This window comes from Hyposmocoma kahamanoa, unplaced genomic scaffold (genome assembly GCF_003589595.1).
Source record: "Hyposmocoma kahamanoa isolate Upper Pololo Valley unplaced genomic scaffold, ASM358959v1 100169, whole genome shotgun sequence".
Taxonomy (NCBI): domain Eukaryota; kingdom Metazoa; phylum Arthropoda; class Insecta; order Lepidoptera; family Cosmopterigidae; genus Hyposmocoma; species Hyposmocoma kahamanoa.
The window spans coordinates 24392-42316 of NW_020653255.1; the positions used below are offsets into that span (position 1 = coordinate 24392).

Here is a 17925-nt window from a genome sequence, read left to right on the forward strand (position 1 = left end):
TCGATACAGGTTATGTCTACATCATCATGTACAATACGACCTTGTGCGACGAGACGTACTTGGGAACTATTGCGCTTTATTTACCAACATCTGGAATACATACGTGTATGCAACGCGATTTGTATGTATGTAAGGACGTGGTTATTCAAGTATTATATTAACTTAAAACAAATATTATTCTACAACGTTTACTCAAGTGATTCGAAAAGACACCCGAGCCAGGCCCTGCCACATAGGACACCAGCCCCCACAAGGCTATCACTGCTTTATGTTTGATTTAGATTGGTGTGCTGTTTCAGGGGCGCGGAGATCGTGGACGTGAGTCTTCTGCGGCGGATGCCCAACGTGGAGGTGCTCGCGCTCAGGTAATACAACACTACCAATATCGCATCGCATTGATAAACCAATACCATAGTATAATGAGACTATTGTAAAACGTAGCAGCGCGGCTTGTGTCGTGTGGCACGGACACACAAATTCGCGCAATCTCGCGGCACATTCATTTAGAACTGCAGTGCCCGCTCGGTGTTTAAAAACGACATCAAATAGTAGACGTGTTTATTGTTGTTAGAACCGCACTTCCAATGGGCTACCACAGCTCTTTTTAAATAATTTATGCTTAATTATTTATGGTATATTAGAATTTAAAGCTTACACCGTGTGGCTCATAAGTATAGCCCCAAAGATTATCTGTCCCTAGGTTATGAAAGTGCACGATTCGATTTGATCCACTCTCGTAAAGACCTTTGTCTTCATCATCACTAAATAAATTTGTTGAAAAAGAAATGTGATGGTGAGACGATGTATGTGTGTGTATTAGAATGGACGGCTGAACAATCTTTTTGCAATCGGTTATGGATTTATTGGGAAAGTTGTTCGGTGCCATGAGTTCAGTGACCTTTTGGCATTTCGCTTGTGTTGCACTCAAGATACATTTTTTAAATATTACTTTCATGGTTCCGGAATAAATCCATCAAGCCACATCTTTAATCTCTAATTTACTAGTAATATTGCTATGGATTGATGATGAGGTTACTGAAATAAATAATATTTCTTTTTTTTAACTGTACCTGTCTAAAATACTTTCTTTAAATATACGTCTTTAGCAAATATTGATTCTTATCTCTTCAATGGTGGCAATAACGTATGCATTATTTACGTTCATTAGTCTTCGTGTTCTGTCGTTACAGATGACAAATATGCATATTGTATGGCAGATGACATATAAACTAATAACAAATTAATATTAAAGTTCCTTGTAAATATATGCGTATACCACAGCTTTTTGCACTGCCACTCACTACTAATAATGTTGCAAAAAATAATCCTATTATAAGAATGTGTCGTTGCTATAATGAAATATGTGCTGAACACGATATATTTAATTGTCATATTGTAACTTTCAAATCAAAATTACTTACTCATATGTCACTATAATTATTAGTTTTCATTAACTTTTGTTTTAGTTTTTTTTTTATTGTTATCTTATTATTCTATATATTTGTCTTTATTGTAAGATCCGTTAGACATAGTTTAATATTTTATTAGTTAAATATAATATGTACCTATGTAAGTATATTTTCGCTCTTCGTAACATTATCTTTTTTGTTTACCGAATGCTGTGTATAGTTGTAATTGGGTATCAGTGTTACAGTGCTATTCTAGAATATTTTTATATTATGCTGTATCTGATGTCTGTAACTGTACCAATAAAATAAAATAAAAAAAATAAAATAAACAATACGTAACGGAGGCGATAAGCTATTCGCAAGAGATATATAATAATAATAAATAAATAAAAAGGTATATGTCAAATTATTTACTGATGGCACTTGCCTTTGCCCGGAAAACAAACGCTCATTGCTAAAAGTTTTACAGGCAAAAGTATTAAAATCTGTCTGGGACGAGCGCTCGTGGAGGGCCCACGTGCGAGAAATGATAATTCCAACGTATACCCGCTGTATAGTGCGGCGTATATTCTGTTAACAGGGTGTGTGAGGTCGCGACCCGGCGCGGCTCATCGATTGGTCGCCCGGGTGTCCCACGAGAGGCCACAATTCAACTTAAAACGGTCCTGAATATTTCAAATGAAACTATGTTTTCCGTTTTCAATCGCTTATATTTAATTTTTGTTAAATACCAACGTCTCCGGCTCGGTACAGGTCCCAGTCAGCCGCCGCCATTGGACATTACAGGTCCAATGGCCACGGCAGTAGTGTCCAATGGTAATGGCTGACTGTAAAGAATGTGTAACAATCGCGACAAATCTAAGAACTCTTGGATATATTAAACTTTCTAATGCCGAACTGTAGTATGTTTACATCTTAAAAATTACAAGATAAACCGACCAAAAGCATGTTGGACAACCCTAAAAGTTAGCTACAGTGTCGTAATCAAATATTGAAGTTTCATCATGTTCACCCGTCTCAGTCCCGAGATGGGAGATCTCACAATGCTGATTTCTAGTTTTAGACATATCTGACCAGGATCGAATCAGTGTGGTGGACTGGTGGACTTTGACTAGAACCTTCGTGAAAGCTTGCGGTGCCGTGCCCAATCTGCATACGAACTTCGTATAACTCTACCAACGATAATGATAAATGTTACGACAGTAACTTGATAACAACGCGCGCACGCATAAACAGCGCAGCGCACGCTCTTGTAACACGTTCCACGCTTGCGCGTGATTTGCATACTCGACTCGGTGTCCGTCGCGTCGTTCGGGCACGCGCGGAAGCGCACGGTTGTGTGAACATGTTGATTGCACGGCAATTACATTCAATTATACTTTCATGTTTCCCAGTTATTGGAACCACCTTAAAATGTCGTAGAAAGCGACGCTCCACTGGCGGCGCCGCGCCCCCAGAGCACTCCTCTGGTGCACAAGGCATTCACAAGTTAACGCCACTACGCGTAGACGCTATCTTCTTCGATGTGCACCAAAACATCCAGTGACCTTGTGTTCGCTCGCGGTGGTGGCCAATTGCCGGCTGTGTGACGCGGCATTTACTACAAAGAAATCCACGCACACTTTCGTTGAACCATTGCTGCTGTTTGTTTGAACAGTGCAGAAAATAATCAGGAATTACCACGGGCTTACCAGCCAGCGGGATTGCAAACCAAATGTCCTGTAACCTACAATCTAATCTGTACACAAAAATATGTGACGTTTAAGCGGAAACATGAGTAAGATGTTTTTTTTTTAAATTATTTTTAGATTGTAGAGTTACGTCAGATAGCCAAATGGAGATTACGATGCTTACAATTGAAATAAAATAATTTAATAACGTTTTACCACTGAACTTTTGGAAAAATTTGCAAAAATATTAAAATATTTCCGAAAGTACAGTAATGGCAAAGCAGTGTTGGCATGACTTATGCGTCGTGAGATCTACTTGCATTGGTGTGGTAGTTAGTGGACGCATCCCTTTAGCCCCGTAAACTTAATTTGTTGTCAGTATAAAGCAGTTCATGGAGAGCAGTGTGTGACGTTACACTCATGATGATATGACAAAACAAGTTTTGTTTGATGAAAAAAAATTAAGATTTATGCATTTTTTGCATATTAATTTGGCAACGAAACTCGAGAAGATTCACGTACCTATCGAAGTGTTTTGCCAACTGAAGCACTAGAGCTCACACATTATACTCCACTACCAGCACTTAGCCTTATCGCCTTGGTTGGCGAGCGTCGTCCGTCGAAGGCTGCGCACAAACAGACCGTGTCGCCTGCGCCGTTCGCGTTGCGCAAATGCGCGCGTCGCGGCCTTTTGCGTTGGTCAATATTTACAGTCTTTAAGCCTGGTGTGTTTACTGTAGCAATCGATCGATCTCCTGTAAGCGAAGGGCGTGTGGGCACAGTGCGGGTTGTGGCGGCGGAGCGTCTTCGAAGACTTTTGTGAACGTTCTGGAACGTGCGAGTTTCGTCGCGATGTTTTCCTTCGCCGTACTCATTGCCCTGTTTTATTATTAACGATGTCGTACCGTTTCAGTATAAACAGGATCCGGACCTTGAACGACTTCGCGTGGTGCCGGCGCCTGCGCGAGCTGTACGTGCGCAAGAACGAAATCAACGACCTGCGAGAGATCCGCCACCTTCGAAGACTGCCACTCTTGACGTCGTTATGGTTGGACGAGAACCCGTGCACGCAACACCCAGAGTTAGTACTAGAACAAAAAAAATCATTCCCAACCATGAGCTTGTTAACCTTTACGTGAATCTGTGCACGCGCGCTGCGCCGACGACATCGCATCTCTCATCAACACACGATTTCAGCACATCACCTTCTCATGATTCGTCCATATATTTTTTAAAGTTACCTTTTTTTTAAACAGGTACAGAATGACAGTGCTGAGGAATCTACCGAATTTGGAGAAGCTCGATAATGTGCCCGTTCACCCCGAGGAGGTGGGTGTTAAAACCTTTGTTATTCTAAAGACTACCACACACGGTGCACCCGCGCTGTGCGCAGCGCCTCGTTGCCCTTATAAAATTGGCAACTGTCAACCTCACACGGATACAATTCAAGTCGCGCCTAAGTTTTTTTCGAATCTCAATAAGTTATTGTTACTTGTTATAAATGTTTATTTGATCAAAATGAATTACTTCCATAATTAACCGACTTTTAAAAATAAGCCGTTCTACATTCCAGCGTATGTAAATTTATAATACGTAAACCACACTTGCCACTTGCAGGTTTCAGAGGCGATGCGACGCGGCTCGCACATACCCGACTCCGACGACGAGGGGTACCCACAACAGGTAATATATTTGTTTGATTAAGTGTAAATCTGTCGCTTAGATACTGCTGTTCTCGCATAGAGATCTCGCACCTTATGTCGCTCTCGCGCTAGTCGCACCTTATCATGCTACCCTACTGCTGCTAAATAAATGACGTTTTGTGCCAGAGATAAACATGTATATTTGTTGTATGGGTTCGGGCCCGCACGGACCCGCAACGCTGTCGTACGAAATGTGTTGCGGTGCAGTGGCTCCGATGGAGACAGCCCTTTAAACTTCATCTCGTTGCCTTCCTCGACTGCGTCTCGTGCGTGCTCTGGAAGTCATTATAGCAAATTATTGTGGTTTTGGGAGATGTTATGAGCTCCAATGACGAGTTCGGTGGCTCGACGCCTTGGATTCGAATATCACTCAGTTTTCTAAATTAATATCTATTCTGGGGGTCTACTCTCGATCTCCGTCCGACATCCGTCCGAAACAATGACTGCCAAATAAGCAATGTTTGACCAAATGAAAAGACGCGTGATGCGAATGAAGCTTCATACTGGATACTTGTCTTTTAATTTTCTCTCTAATCATCCCCCGTTAATTATCCCTCTTAAATCGCATCCCCAATAATAAAAAGACGAAATTAAAGTAACATTTTTGGGGCACTAACTTTATTTATTAAAAAAAGGATTATATTAAGGAAATAAAAGTATGACGAAATACTTTCATAGATTTCTCATAGATGGCGCTACGGCCAAAAGTCATTAAAAACCAAATACAAAAGATCCGACAACAAGCACATAGAAGAATTCGTGCGGAACGAACCAGCAGATGGGTCGTTCCGTGGCTTAGTTGGCATAGTGTCTGCCACGATTTGCTGGAAGACGTCGGTTCGAATCCGGTCGGATTTTTTTCTAAGATCTTCAATCATCTAAAAAATAATTTAATATCAATTAAATACAAATTTGAATATATTATAGTTTATTATAGTGTATCGAATACAATTTGGCGTGTACGGTGATGATGGTTGGTGAAACGTGCCTATCTTAGTTTAAGTCTATTTTGTCATTTTCTCAAATATACCTTTTCGAACTTGCGGTTATTGTTGATTCACACGAGTTATTTCTGAAGGGGAAGACGAGACAAGTTTCCTTCCTAGACCCTGCACGTGCTGGTGAATAGAGTGATTGTGCGGTCGTTATACATAATCACTTACGGGCACGGGTCTCCTTTGATGAGAGCGTTTAGGTCGTAAGCCGTGATCGGCCGCGCTGGATTGTGAAACTTCTTCAACATGCGTTTCGCCACTTTTAGCAAGATGAAGGGCTACCAGAGAGAGACTTAGCCTGTAAAGTGTACAAGCACGTGCTGCCGCAGGCATTCCGACCGCCCCGCCTTTGCCTTTCTCCCACCGGTTAATGCACACAACCCGACGCCGATTCCAGCCGGAGTACGCGCGGCGGCGCTCGAGCGAGTCGAGTCCCGAGCGCGAGGGCGACCACTTTGCGGCGAGCCACCGCACCCCCCATGCCCCCCACGCCCCCCACACCCCACACGCCGGCCACGGCTCCAGACCTCATCGGCTCGAGGTGACCACCTTATCATTAAATGCATTGTTCTTATTAAACTTCAATGAGTGTTATTTTCCCACTTACACATTTTATATATATTAAGGATGTCTCCACACTTTTTAATTTGAAAAAAATATGACTAATAATGTGAAGAAAGTACGTAACGACTGTAATATCTGTCTACTTCGGTTGAGAGAATTGCTTTTCCATCCATCCTTCAGTAACTAAAAAAATGTGTGTGTGTGGTGGCCCTTGTGATGTTAAATGTTTTTCATTTCATTTTTAATTTATTTAAGCTGTTTGCTTCTGTTTACTACTAATACGTTGCTTACAACCACATTAGGGGGCGACGCGCGCCGCGGGGGCATTAGAAAAATGTTTCGTTCATCAAATGTCACTTTGTCACTTTAATCCTTAGAGGTTCGCGAGAGTTCGTCTCAGAGTTAAGAATCGCAGGTTGCAGGATAGACCCGGTTACCACGTTCGAACTCGGCCCGCATCTCGCCCAGTCCCGAGTCCCGCGCGGCGCGCGTCAGCCAATTGCAGTTTTGTTGACATGAACTAACGTGATGATCATTAATCAACTAACGATTTGTGTCCCCGCGGATGACGTCACAGGGCAGCGACAGCTCAGAGGGCGCGCCAGAACCCCCCGCGCCCCCCGACCACCCCCGCCAGGAGACGTTGCAGGTTTGTGCTTTGCGCCGTGTCGTTTTCATGTTAAACTATAACGAAACATCTCACACTGAGCGTGACGCAGTTCACGTTCGAATTGGAACGGTATTTTTATGGAAAAAAGTAAAATTGAACTCAGTTTTTGTGATGCGTGTGTGCACCTGTGTAAAGTGGGTATGTCTGAATTTATTCAGTCCCCGGAGGTGGACGAGCGCTACGAGCACCCTGCTGCTTCAGCCACCTCTGCCGGCCCCCCACCAGCTATGACAAGATCCCACTACGAGGTAAGACGCGGCTGTACTTAATTTAGTTAACTATTTGTTTTATGGGCACGGCTTGTGTATCGTGGGCTCTGACACACGAGATACATAGACTTAGGGTCGCATTCTAGAACTCTACTCAATACTCAACCCCTTAAATAGTTGCGACACCACATTTGTGCCACTTGTAGTAGTGCGAGTGCACACTTGGGCAAAGGTTCACTATAATGTTTTCAACCATTCGCACGTGAATGATGCATTGGGGTTTAGCCTACGCACTCTCCTTAATAAAAGTCATCTTGACAGTCTCATTAAGTAAATTAAAGTAATTTAACATTAAATTTTTATTGAATTAATATTCAATTATTTTTTGTGAAATTACTCCACTATTTTGTTATAATTATTATTGCTAAAAAGTCTTAGGATAAAACATTAATAATTATAGTTTAATATTTCTTATGAAAATGTCAAAGCAACACTATTTATTGTATTAAAATCAAAAGAAACCAGCAGTGGTTGGAAATCCACCATTTCTAAAAGTGCAAGTATACTCGAGTAAATGAACGGGCGTTAAGGAAATAATTCCAAGACGAGCACGTAGTTTAGACGTCGCGTCGGTGTGCCCATTTCTTTGTTTGGCAAACTTATAAATTGTCACGTGAAAAGATCAGAGCAGTACACGTGTTGCACAATAGTCAAATGCAACTTTCGGGACTTGGTTTCATAGTCAATTTTTATTAATTTTCACATTATTCTTCCTATATGTCACGTAATTTCAAAAGCAGTCAAAAGTTGTCCCCGAAATTGAGAAACATTGTGAAACACCCTGTACTACGAGGACTCGGCACATCCGGCCACACACTAAAGTACACAGCCAGACACGTCGCGATATTGCAACTGTGTGAGTGTGTGCAACTCTCCCTCGCGGAGACCAGTGTTCAGCATCGGGATGTGTAGGTTGACTGTGCGTATGTGTGTGCGCAGGCGGCGCGTGCGCGGTCGCCAGACGCCGCCGCGCTGCGGCACTCGTTCTCCGCACAGTCGGTCAAGGTACCACTGCCGCCGGTGCATTGTGTTATCTATCACCCATTTGGTGCACTTGTTACAAATCTCGGCGCTGCGCCATCTTAAAGTAAAACACGAAGATCGCACACTGAGAAAAATTCCTCCGACCCGGTTGGATTGGAGCGTCTTCAGCGTGCCGTGCCGATTTTTTTCCCGCGATTATTGTACTATTTTTATAATGGAACTGTTTTTTTATTTTTTTATTAATTAATGATATTGTAGTACAGTCGCCAACACGTTGAGGTTTGCACTTGAAACTTTGAACTTTATCGCGAGAGTTGACATAGAGAGATGTCCGCATGTAATTCCGAAACGCAGCTTCGTCTATCTAACGTAACAATCATTAATTGCAACGAACCGGACGGTAAATAACACAGTGGACCGGACGCACCGTTCGCTTCCGCGCAGTCCTGCTTTCCATTTGGTCACTTTCTATTTGGGCTGTCTCTGTTCATCTCTGGGCCACACTTGGAATTATAAAAACGCGAGTTTGACAATTCTTTGTAAATGAACAAATTAAAACAAAACAAAGGAACATTACAGTTCAGATACATAAGCTTCGAATAACGTATTGTGGAAGATTAGAGCCCAAATTTAGCAAAGTGTGTCGTCAAGGGATAATGAAGAATTTGCATATAAATTTATTGTTTAAAATAAAATTACGGTTTGTATTGCTTAACCTGTGGCTGAAACAAATTGACACTGCGCCCTGGTACACAGGGCGCAGTGTCAATTTGTGTTTGCTTAGCAATTTGTCATTTGAGTAGCTTCATGTTGTTCAATGAGAGTAATTTACTATTGAGTTCACTCTGTGGTTGACCATCAAAAACATTATTATTACATTGCAGGCATTTGTCACACGTGTATGTATCCTCTAATATGCCACGCGCTCCAATATGTTGCAGGAGTACTCGTACGCGTCGAACGGCGACTGTCGGTACGGCGGGGGCGCGGGGGAGGCGAGGGGGGCGACGTCCCCTCCGCACTTCCACGAGCCCTACTACGACCGCCCTGAACGGTAAGTTTCTGCGATGAATACGGGCAATCTGGTGAAAGCCTCTACCCGCCTGCAGTCGTTAACTGGCGAACGTGTCGCGTCAGGTCGGAGAGTTGCCAGCAAGTGCCGCAGCGCTGCCCCGCCGAGGTGTGGGAGCGAGAGAGCGCGCGCGACCGCGACTCTGCGCGGGAGCGGGACAGAGAATATCCCTCCGCCGTCATGGCCGAGCATCGCGGGTTCACCAGGAGGCCTGTCACTAGAGTGAGGCAAATCTGCCCTAACTTAGTAGTGCACTAATAGATACGTTTCATTTTAGAAAAGATCTCGAAACAAAATTATCTACACGATCAGCGCGCATTTCCCTTCGTCTCACCTGGCGGAAAGTGACGCCGAGGTAAATAATGTATGTTCCCTGTCGACTTGAAAAGGCCCAAGTTATAGGTCTCTTAGTCAGAGAGTAAGGCCACAAATTCGCAGCGGTAGGATACGCGAGGATACCCAACACGAGACGCCTTTGAATGCCTCAGTCTGCAGGCAGGGACTTCCGCGCCAAAGCCGTTACCTTGCGTATTGGTCGACATTTGCGACGCGAATTGACAGAACGTTAAAAACAAAAAGAAGTTCATAACATGCTAATTGTGATTATTGGCTTTGGAGGACGCCTCTGTTCGAATATCGCACGGAATCGGTGCTCCGCTGTTCTCTGTGTATGCAACTGATCATAACTCCGTATGTTATGTCGCATGCAGGATAGTGTATAGCCCGATAAAGCTCTAGTTACGTTTCAGAACTCGAACCTGCTGTCGGCCGTTCTGTGTCTCGTGAAGGAGCTCGACTACCCCTCGCTCGAAGTCGCCGAAATGGCCGTCAGGTAAATTCAATTTACGCAAACGTGAAACAGTTGTAACGCCATGGTTCATGCTATTACACATTTGATAATTCTTAATAAATCAATAATAATTCTAACAATTCGCTTGGAATTATCCTCTAAATTAGTAGTAAAAAAAAATTGTAAATCTCAAAACTAGTTTTAGTACAGTTTTAGACCATTTAAAATCGTGTTCTGAGGTTTTTGCGATAGTTGCTGTTCAGGCGAGAAGTTGCTGAGGATTATTCTTGGAGAACACGGGATTTCTTTATCTCTCTCGTAAGGTTTTATTCGTCTCTGGTCGTCCAGAGATGAATAAAACGCGTCTAGCCTGTTCCCATAACACGACTATCTGCCGTGACTGTGTCGTGGACGTTTCTAACGACTCGTGTCTAGCTGTTCCCACTAGATCGTGACAACAATTTATCGGTTCACGGCAGCCGCCTTGTCGTCTTCTTCTTTAATCGTGTTGTTCTAAGTGTCAACAACTTCATTTACGTATACAAGTCACGACATTTTAAACTACACGATATCAGTCGTCACGACATAATGGGAACGCGCCCTAAGAACAATGACACGTCACGACGACGCTATGTTCAAAACTGTGGGCGTTCTGGGGCGTAAGCAGTTACACATTGGAAATGAAACTATAGTAGCTGTACTATTATTATGAAACTATTATAACCAACCCATTGATTTGCTAGAAGCAACCAATGAAGACCAGAGACGTCGCTAGGATTGCCCAACACAAGCATAAATTTGCACGATATGTGTCAGATTTGAGAAATAAATACATTTTTACTTTTTGTTTTTGCAAATAAAAATGATCGTTCTTCCGGCTGTGCAGGTCCCGAGGCCAGAGTCGCGTTTTATGATCTCACGGCTCGAATATAGTATACGCGATTTTCATTTCGATATTTCAAATTTGTTATACTTACTGCCATTTTACTGTCGGTATGGGAAAATGAACTCCGCGTTTATATTGAGTAAGGGTCCAGAGATTAAAAGTCTCTTCCTACTCCATTGGAAAATAAGCGTAGTCTTAACATATACGTTAGAAAATATAATCTTCTCGGTTCTTAATAATCGGTCTTTTACCTTGGACAAATGTGTGTGGAGACCCTTATAAAACACTAACAATTATTTATCATTTAATACTTTGAATTATTATATTTAATGCGATAAATTTCAGTCGTGAGCGAGACAATGTGTTTCCAATACGATAATTTTCCGATTATGGGTGATACGGGCGAACGAACGATGATTTTTTACTTTTCCAATAACAAATTTGTCGCCGTGTGTGCAGGTGCCGAATGGACGAGCTGGCGAACAGTCAGTGACGCACAAAGGCTGCGCCGACGTCGCACGACTAGACGCCGCCATCGCACCGAACACGCGTCTACGTATCGCGGACACTAAATGCGGCTAGTTGAGTCTGTGCTGCGCATTTAAAAAATAATTTGAATCCAAAAAACATTGAGGTAGCACTTTTCTGAACATGTCAATGCAGAATTTCTCTTGAACGATGTGTTGGAAATACGACAAGGGTCATTCATTGTACTACATGTTGGTCGACGATGAGGAACAAAGTTATGGGAAGGCATAAGAATACTCGCTATACTGTCGAACTTCATGCTGGATAGTGAATGTCTCCCTTTGGCGTACGTCAAGTTGTCGAACACAAAAGATCCGTCGACGGGGAAAATGTAGTAACAGAAGTTGATGTACATTAAATAATATAATGTGATAAATTCATGATGTAATAAATATTAACACGTGATTGCGAGCAGAAGACGAAGTATGTTTTGTTGTGTGAATCTCTTCGTGAAACTAAGAATCTCTTTGGTAACGTGTTTTTAAAAGGCTGGTGACTTGTTAAGTTACATTTTAATTTCGCGTGGAAAATGTCCACGGGAAATTAAGCTGTCGAATTAGATTTAAATATTCACAGGCAAATCCGGTGGGAAGGTTGAAAATAATAATCAAAAGAAATTCAAGTATTTTACTTACGAAGCATAATTTTCTCCATTTCGACTGTGAACTGGCAATCGGTACTATCTCCGTTTTGACAACTTTACAGGTGAAGAAAAAAAATCGGTTTAATAAATAAAAATAATAATATAAAAAAACGTAGTTTTTAAATATTTTTATTGCACGTGTATGTATGTACACTACGTATTTTTATTTAATAAACCAGATGCTATATAAATTACTTTTTCTTCATCCTGTAAAGTTGTTAAAATTGAGATAGTACCGGTTGCCAGTTCACTGTCGATTTACAGAATATTTTCAAGTGAAGGACGTCGCTATTTGGGAATTGTTCGAGGTGTTCATAATTTTGTTAAATTAAGTTTGATGTTTGTACAGGGTTATTTTTCATGAAATCTAAACACGATTCGCATTATTAAATATGTACGACCATTCTTGGAAATTGACAAAAGTTTTATGTTCTCGTTCAAATAAATTGTGATTCTGATTTGTATGGAAAGTCGTGAAGTCGTTGTGTTAATTTTAAAACATTGTAGAGTAATAATTATTTGTGTTAACTTTACAAATGCTGTGTTAAGGCTTTTAGGGCTAATTCAGAATAACCTGTATAGCAACTACATTTTTCCAATCATGTGCCATCCCTTTAAAGTTGGGACTATTTTGTTGGATGGAACCTTAGAAAAACACGAGACAAAGTTGTTACCAGTTTCTATAATTGATTGTAAATGTTAAATGGAGTTATTTTGTTGTTTATTTTTACTGTAAAGCGGGAGATTCACTAGTTAACATGAAGGCCGATACACAGACACGCCTATGAGGAGACGTTGATGAGTTAATGTCCTTACCTTTGATGCCGTGCTCCTTTTGTCGCCCAACATGTTGACTCGGGAATGGCGCGCTTAGTTTATTTACAAAAAGCTTTACGACTAGTTATTATATACATAAACGTTTGTAGTGATGCGTTTGCGATGTATGTACAAAGTTTTGTTAAAATGTTTAGGAGGAGGAATTTAACATTGATGCTAATTTCTCAAATAATTGAAAGCAATTAATATATAAAAACTTACTTTTGACTTAAATGTATTTGTGTAATCCAAATTGTTATTTATTTTAAAAAAATGATTATTTGAACAAAATAAAATCCAATATTTAATACAAAAATTTGAAGCATTTAAATAAATTGGCTATTAAAAATTTGTAATGGTTTGTCAAGTAGAATAATGAAACTTTCTATTAATTAGAATAATGTGAAACCTGAGCGATTAATTTTTATGAAACAAAATTATTGTATAATGAAATAAACACGATTAACTTGCCCATATTTATTTGGTTTTATTTGTACCAGTCGGTTGCGTCGCGTGGCCGAAAACGTCGGATAACTTGTTGATACTCGTGTGACGGCGATTAAAACCTCCTCGGAAATGATAAAACAAGTGCGACCTCATCATAAGGATGGATTCATAGACTGGCGGGGCTCATTTTTGTCTATATTTGGCTCGCTTCGGAGTGTCGCGACCGCGCATAGAGCGGGGACACACCGGGGCGTGACTGCGTCAGAAGTCAGAAGGTCGGCGTCCGTTTCGTTCGCGTCAAAGGACGTCGGTCCGGCGCGATGCCTTTGGGCAGAGTCGGGTTGAGTCGGGCCGGCGCGCCCTGACGCGGCCGAACTCCGGCTTTTAGTCACAGGTTAGAAACGTTCGAGCCACCCTATTCGTCACAAGTAGCCGCAGCCTCGCCTACATCTCGCCTATGGATCTGAAGGAAGTAGGCTTGTGTAATAATAATTCTCTTTGGCTTGTCGACATACGGGCCTGCACTCGTCGCTCCCGACTGAAATGTTTGTTTGTTTTACATTCTCAACTGAGTACTCCCGTAGTCCAACTTACCAACACCGGTTAATGTCCTATTAGAGCTTAGCGAAAATTTTTTTTTTTGTTTCGTTTTTTTTCTTTCAACTGTGACATTGGCAAAATCATCAGTTCTCATATTGATGGAGCCATAAAAATAAAAAGTGAAGTGAAGTGAAATGTTTGTGATGTGAGAATGCGTTTAGCACGCATTCCACGCGACGATTGTCAATTTAGCTGTCTATTGTCCGTTCAGTAGCGCGTCAGCTGGCGAAAGCTGCGGGCGGTCGTGTCCGTGCCCCGACCCTGATCATGTTGACTAGGTACATTGGCGCAGAATAAACTCGGAACGGGAACAGCGCAGGGCGCGTCCAGCGGCCCGCCGAACGGAAGTCGTGTGAATTCGCAGAGCGTGAAGGAAAGGCGCACCGACAGTGGCAGCGGCGGCAGCGGAGCGGCGGAGCGGGCGCGACGCGGGCGGCGCCAGCATGACGCCGGAGTCGCGCCGGTCGTCCAACAGCTGGTCGCGCAGCGGCGCCGCGCCGCCGCCCGACATCATCGACCTGGACCGCTACATGCGCGCGGCGCGGCCGCCGGCGCCGGCGAGGGCGCGGCCGCTCCGCCGCGACCAGCTCGGGTGCGCAGCAGGCTGGCTCGTCCGCGGCCGTCTCGTCTAGTCTTAAATTACTTGCCTCGCACGGGTAGATTTGGTGACGTCTCGCGCGGAGTGAATTTATTTCAATGGAGAAATTCGGTTTTGTGGCAATGCTCGTTCGGCTAGGATAAAGATTGTTTGTGGCAGCGAGCGGTTGGTGGTGGACAGCGGCGGTGCGCGCGACAAAGTCGGCTGCCGCAACAGCTACAGCACGAGCTGCGCCAAGCGTTACTCGCACGACTCCGGACTGTCCGACGACGGCAGCTACGGCCCGCGGCCGCGCAACCCGGCCAGGTAACCGACCCGCCAATTCTGCCGCTGCGGCGCGTGCAAACCTGTACGGCATCGGCAACCGTCACACTTGTGCAGGCGCGGGGCGACGTCGCACAGCGCTCCTCGCGCAACGCATTCCACCCACTCGATGCGCAAATTCCGCGTCGCGTGCGAGCGCGCGTTACGGGATCAGCAGGTGAGCCGTCGCGACAGGCCGCGAGACCGCGCGGGTCGACCTCCGCCCTAATCGAGCCCGACGCCTCCGCAGCAGCAAATCGCGCGGGTGGCGCGGCTGTGCGACCGGCTGACGGCGGTGGCGACGGGCCCCCCGCGGCCGTCGCCGCCCCGCTCGCTGGCGGCGGACGCCTCGCTGTCGTCCGACTCGAGCGACTCCTCGTACACGAGTCGCTCGCGATCCGAGCGCGACCGTCGCCGCAAGGACAATATTAGGGTAACTGCTCGATTTCCTTCACGCGCACGCCTGCCAATACCTACAATCGTACGTATGCCGCAGTCGTAGAGGACCGCGCCGGGACGACGTTTCACGAGGAACGACAGAAACGTCTGGTTGACGACAGTAGTCGTCCGGTAGGTACGTAGAAGGAGAAAAAATATCATTTATTTATTACGCAGTCGGGCGAATGCAAGACGTACAAGATAATAATGTCAAAACTAGACGAGCTGAACCGCGTGTTTATGGCTCGCGGTCGGTCGCCGACGCGGCCGGGCACGGGCGGCGGCGTGGCGGCGGCGCGGCGGCCGCGCGCCCTCTTGGTCTCGTCCGGTTCCGTGTCCGTGTCGGACAAGGTCGTGGCCACGGAGTCGCAGCTGTTAACGCCACAGTTACTCGCGCCTAATACGGTAATCATCACGCAATCTGTTTTCTTCCTTCTTCTTTGCACTAATTTGAGAGAATTTTGTATGAAAAGAAATGTGTTTGGAGAACGAACCGAACGTAGCAGTGTTAAGTCCGGTACTACACGTACACGTACGTTGTATCTACATAGAAGAAACATGGTCACTTGCCGTGTGTAGGTAGCTACTACAACAATAGTTGTACTAATTTATCTATATTAATTGAACTGCCATGCTGCTACCATGCACGCAGAGGTCCTGGGTTCGATTCCCGGACCGGGAGAAATATTATGGCCTACATTTATTTCTCTCGTGAGTTTGGGTGTAATTTGTCGTTGTCTGATGTGTGTGTGCGCGTTATTAAAATATATATGATAATTCTTTTCGCACTGCCAATACAATAGTGTATTAACTCAAAAAGTGAATTTATTCAGAATACCTGAAAAACGAATTACTCAGTCCCCGTGAAAGATTATTATAATTTATGTATGAGTTAAAATTTATTACATATTTATACAATTCCAATTTGCCAATTAGAAGTATATTTGAAAATAAAAGTAAAAAATTATTTCATATTTTTAGTAAGGACTGTTTTATCCAGAACTAGCTCACAAAACGTTTGTCTCATTCTTGGTTAAGTAGATATATTTTCATGGTTTCTTACAATATTTTAATGACAATGTTATTGACGTGTAGAGAAACAAATTTAGCTTTTTATAATTTTACCTAATAATAATAACGAGTGACACTACAACTACACTAACAGGCGGCCAAGCGACTGGTGGAGCGCGCAGTGGGTCAGTCGCTGCCGTCGTCGCTGACGTGCGTCCAGGTCGCGGTGCCTGGGCATAACGCCAGCTACCGGCTGGAGCAGCCGCGGTCCCCGAGATGCGTCTGCCCAGCGCAGCACGTAGCCACTGTCCATAGGTTAAGTATCCGGGCCTCGAACTGTCTCCTCGATAGTAAGTTTAATCGCTTATTATCCTTCAAGCCCGATCGATGCTGATCAGCAAGATGTCATCGTATTGACAATTGCGAAATCGACACGCGTACTCTTGATGAGCTGTCTGTAAACATCTCCTCTGTGCAACGGTCTCGTTGTAGAGGATTTAAATTATTATTTGTGATGTCGCATTGCGCCAATAGGTACGTCTGTTCCATATCCAAGCGGATGGAGCGTAACGAATGACTGTCGGCAGGTTATTAAAGTGTCCTTCGACCGAAGAGATGGACTGCAGCGTCCTCCGCAGTCCTCGGCGGGCCGACTGCTGTGCGGACGATGGTGGGCAGGTGATTGCCTTTTCTTGTTGTGTACGGCGCGTCTCTGGTCTTAGCGGTCCTCCGACAGATGGTCCGCGACGCGTTCCGAGCTCGAGCTGGTCTTGCAGAACGGATTCGAAATTTACTAAGATACTTAATTCTTTTGACAATTGTCGCGATGATTATCCATACGGATTCATAATTTTGACAATTTTTGAGTTGTTCATTTTTGACTAAACATGACAAACAGTGAGAAAACTAAATGTACACGAAGAAATTTTGTGAGTTTTTTTGAGATTGACATTTTGACGTTTCGAATATCTGTGATAAGACACACGGTACGATATTGGTAAGATTTTGTTGATCGAATTAATTTAATAAATACCAAGAGAATGTAAAGATATAATTGCAGGTATATTTAGAATAATTCTAAGGTATATTGTCGAACTCTGCCTTTATTCATATTCATATTCTTTATTTGCAAGGTACATGGTTATATTACAGGTGTTCTTATGCTTATGGTACTTGACATGTAACACCTCGCGGGGGCACTGCAACATTCTGAGGGCACTATATCCATACTTTACTAAAACATATACATTATTAAAATAAAATTAAAAACAATTCAATAAGAAAATTCTACATTATTCAATGAAACTAAGAACGATTAATAACAAAAAAAACTAAACAGAATTTTATGCACTATCAAGAATAAATATGATTAATTCCTTTAGTGACTGGCCCGGAGTGGATTTGACCATTTTCCGACGTCCCCAGGTGTACAGGGAATCGAAGCGAGCACACTCGTGTCGGCGGACGCGCAGCGCGGACAGCGGCCGGGGGCTGCCGAGGGACCGCGCGGGGGGCGCGGGCGCGGCGAG

The 17925-nt window shown here is 43.6% G+C and overlaps 2 protein-coding genes across 6 annotated transcripts in view; both read left to right on the forward strand.

Annotated features, from left to right (window-relative positions):
• LOC113229545 (protein C21orf2 homolog) overlaps window positions 1–12188 on the forward strand; it is a 32337-nt gene extending 20149 nt beyond the window's left edge. For 2 of the 5 annotated variants that reach the window (XM_026463180.1, XM_026463207.1), the window contains exons 2-13: window positions 300–365; window positions 3993–4160; window positions 4336–4408; window positions 4697–4762; window positions 6175–6318; window positions 6919–6990; window positions 7170–7259; window positions 8220–8285; window positions 9206–9318; window positions 9402–9558; window positions 10086–10168; window positions 11472–12188. In XM_026463180.1, coding sequence (XP_026318965.1) covers window positions 300–365; window positions 3993–4160; window positions 4336–4408; window positions 4697–4762; window positions 6175–6318; window positions 6919–6990; window positions 7170–7259; window positions 8220–8285; window positions 9206–9318; window positions 9402–9558; window positions 10086–10168; window positions 11472–11505 — 1132 coding nt within the window. In that variant the 3' untranslated portion in view covers window positions 11506–12188. The remainder of the gene's footprint in view (window positions 1–299; window positions 366–3992; window positions 4161–4335; window positions 4409–4696; window positions 4763–6174; window positions 6319–6918; window positions 6991–7169; window positions 7260–8219; window positions 8286–9205; window positions 9319–9401; window positions 9559–10085; window positions 10169–11471) is intronic. The other 3 variants (XM_026463190.1, XM_026463198.1, XM_026463216.1) reach the window with 3 other exon arrangements.
• Window positions 12189–13874: 1686 nt separating this feature from the next.
• Window positions 13875–17923, forward strand: LOC113229534 (the record flags this gene model as incomplete). Its single annotated transcript, XM_026463169.1, has 9 exons — window positions 13875–13991; window positions 14411–14638; window positions 14804–14950; window positions 15026–15125; window positions 15198–15380; window positions 15563–15790; window positions 16551–16711; window positions 16984–17074; window positions 17822–17923. Coding segments are annotated over exons 2-9 (1161 nt in total), but the record flags the coding sequence as incomplete, so codon positions are not given.
• Between the last annotated feature and the right edge of the window lie 2 nt (window positions 17924–17925).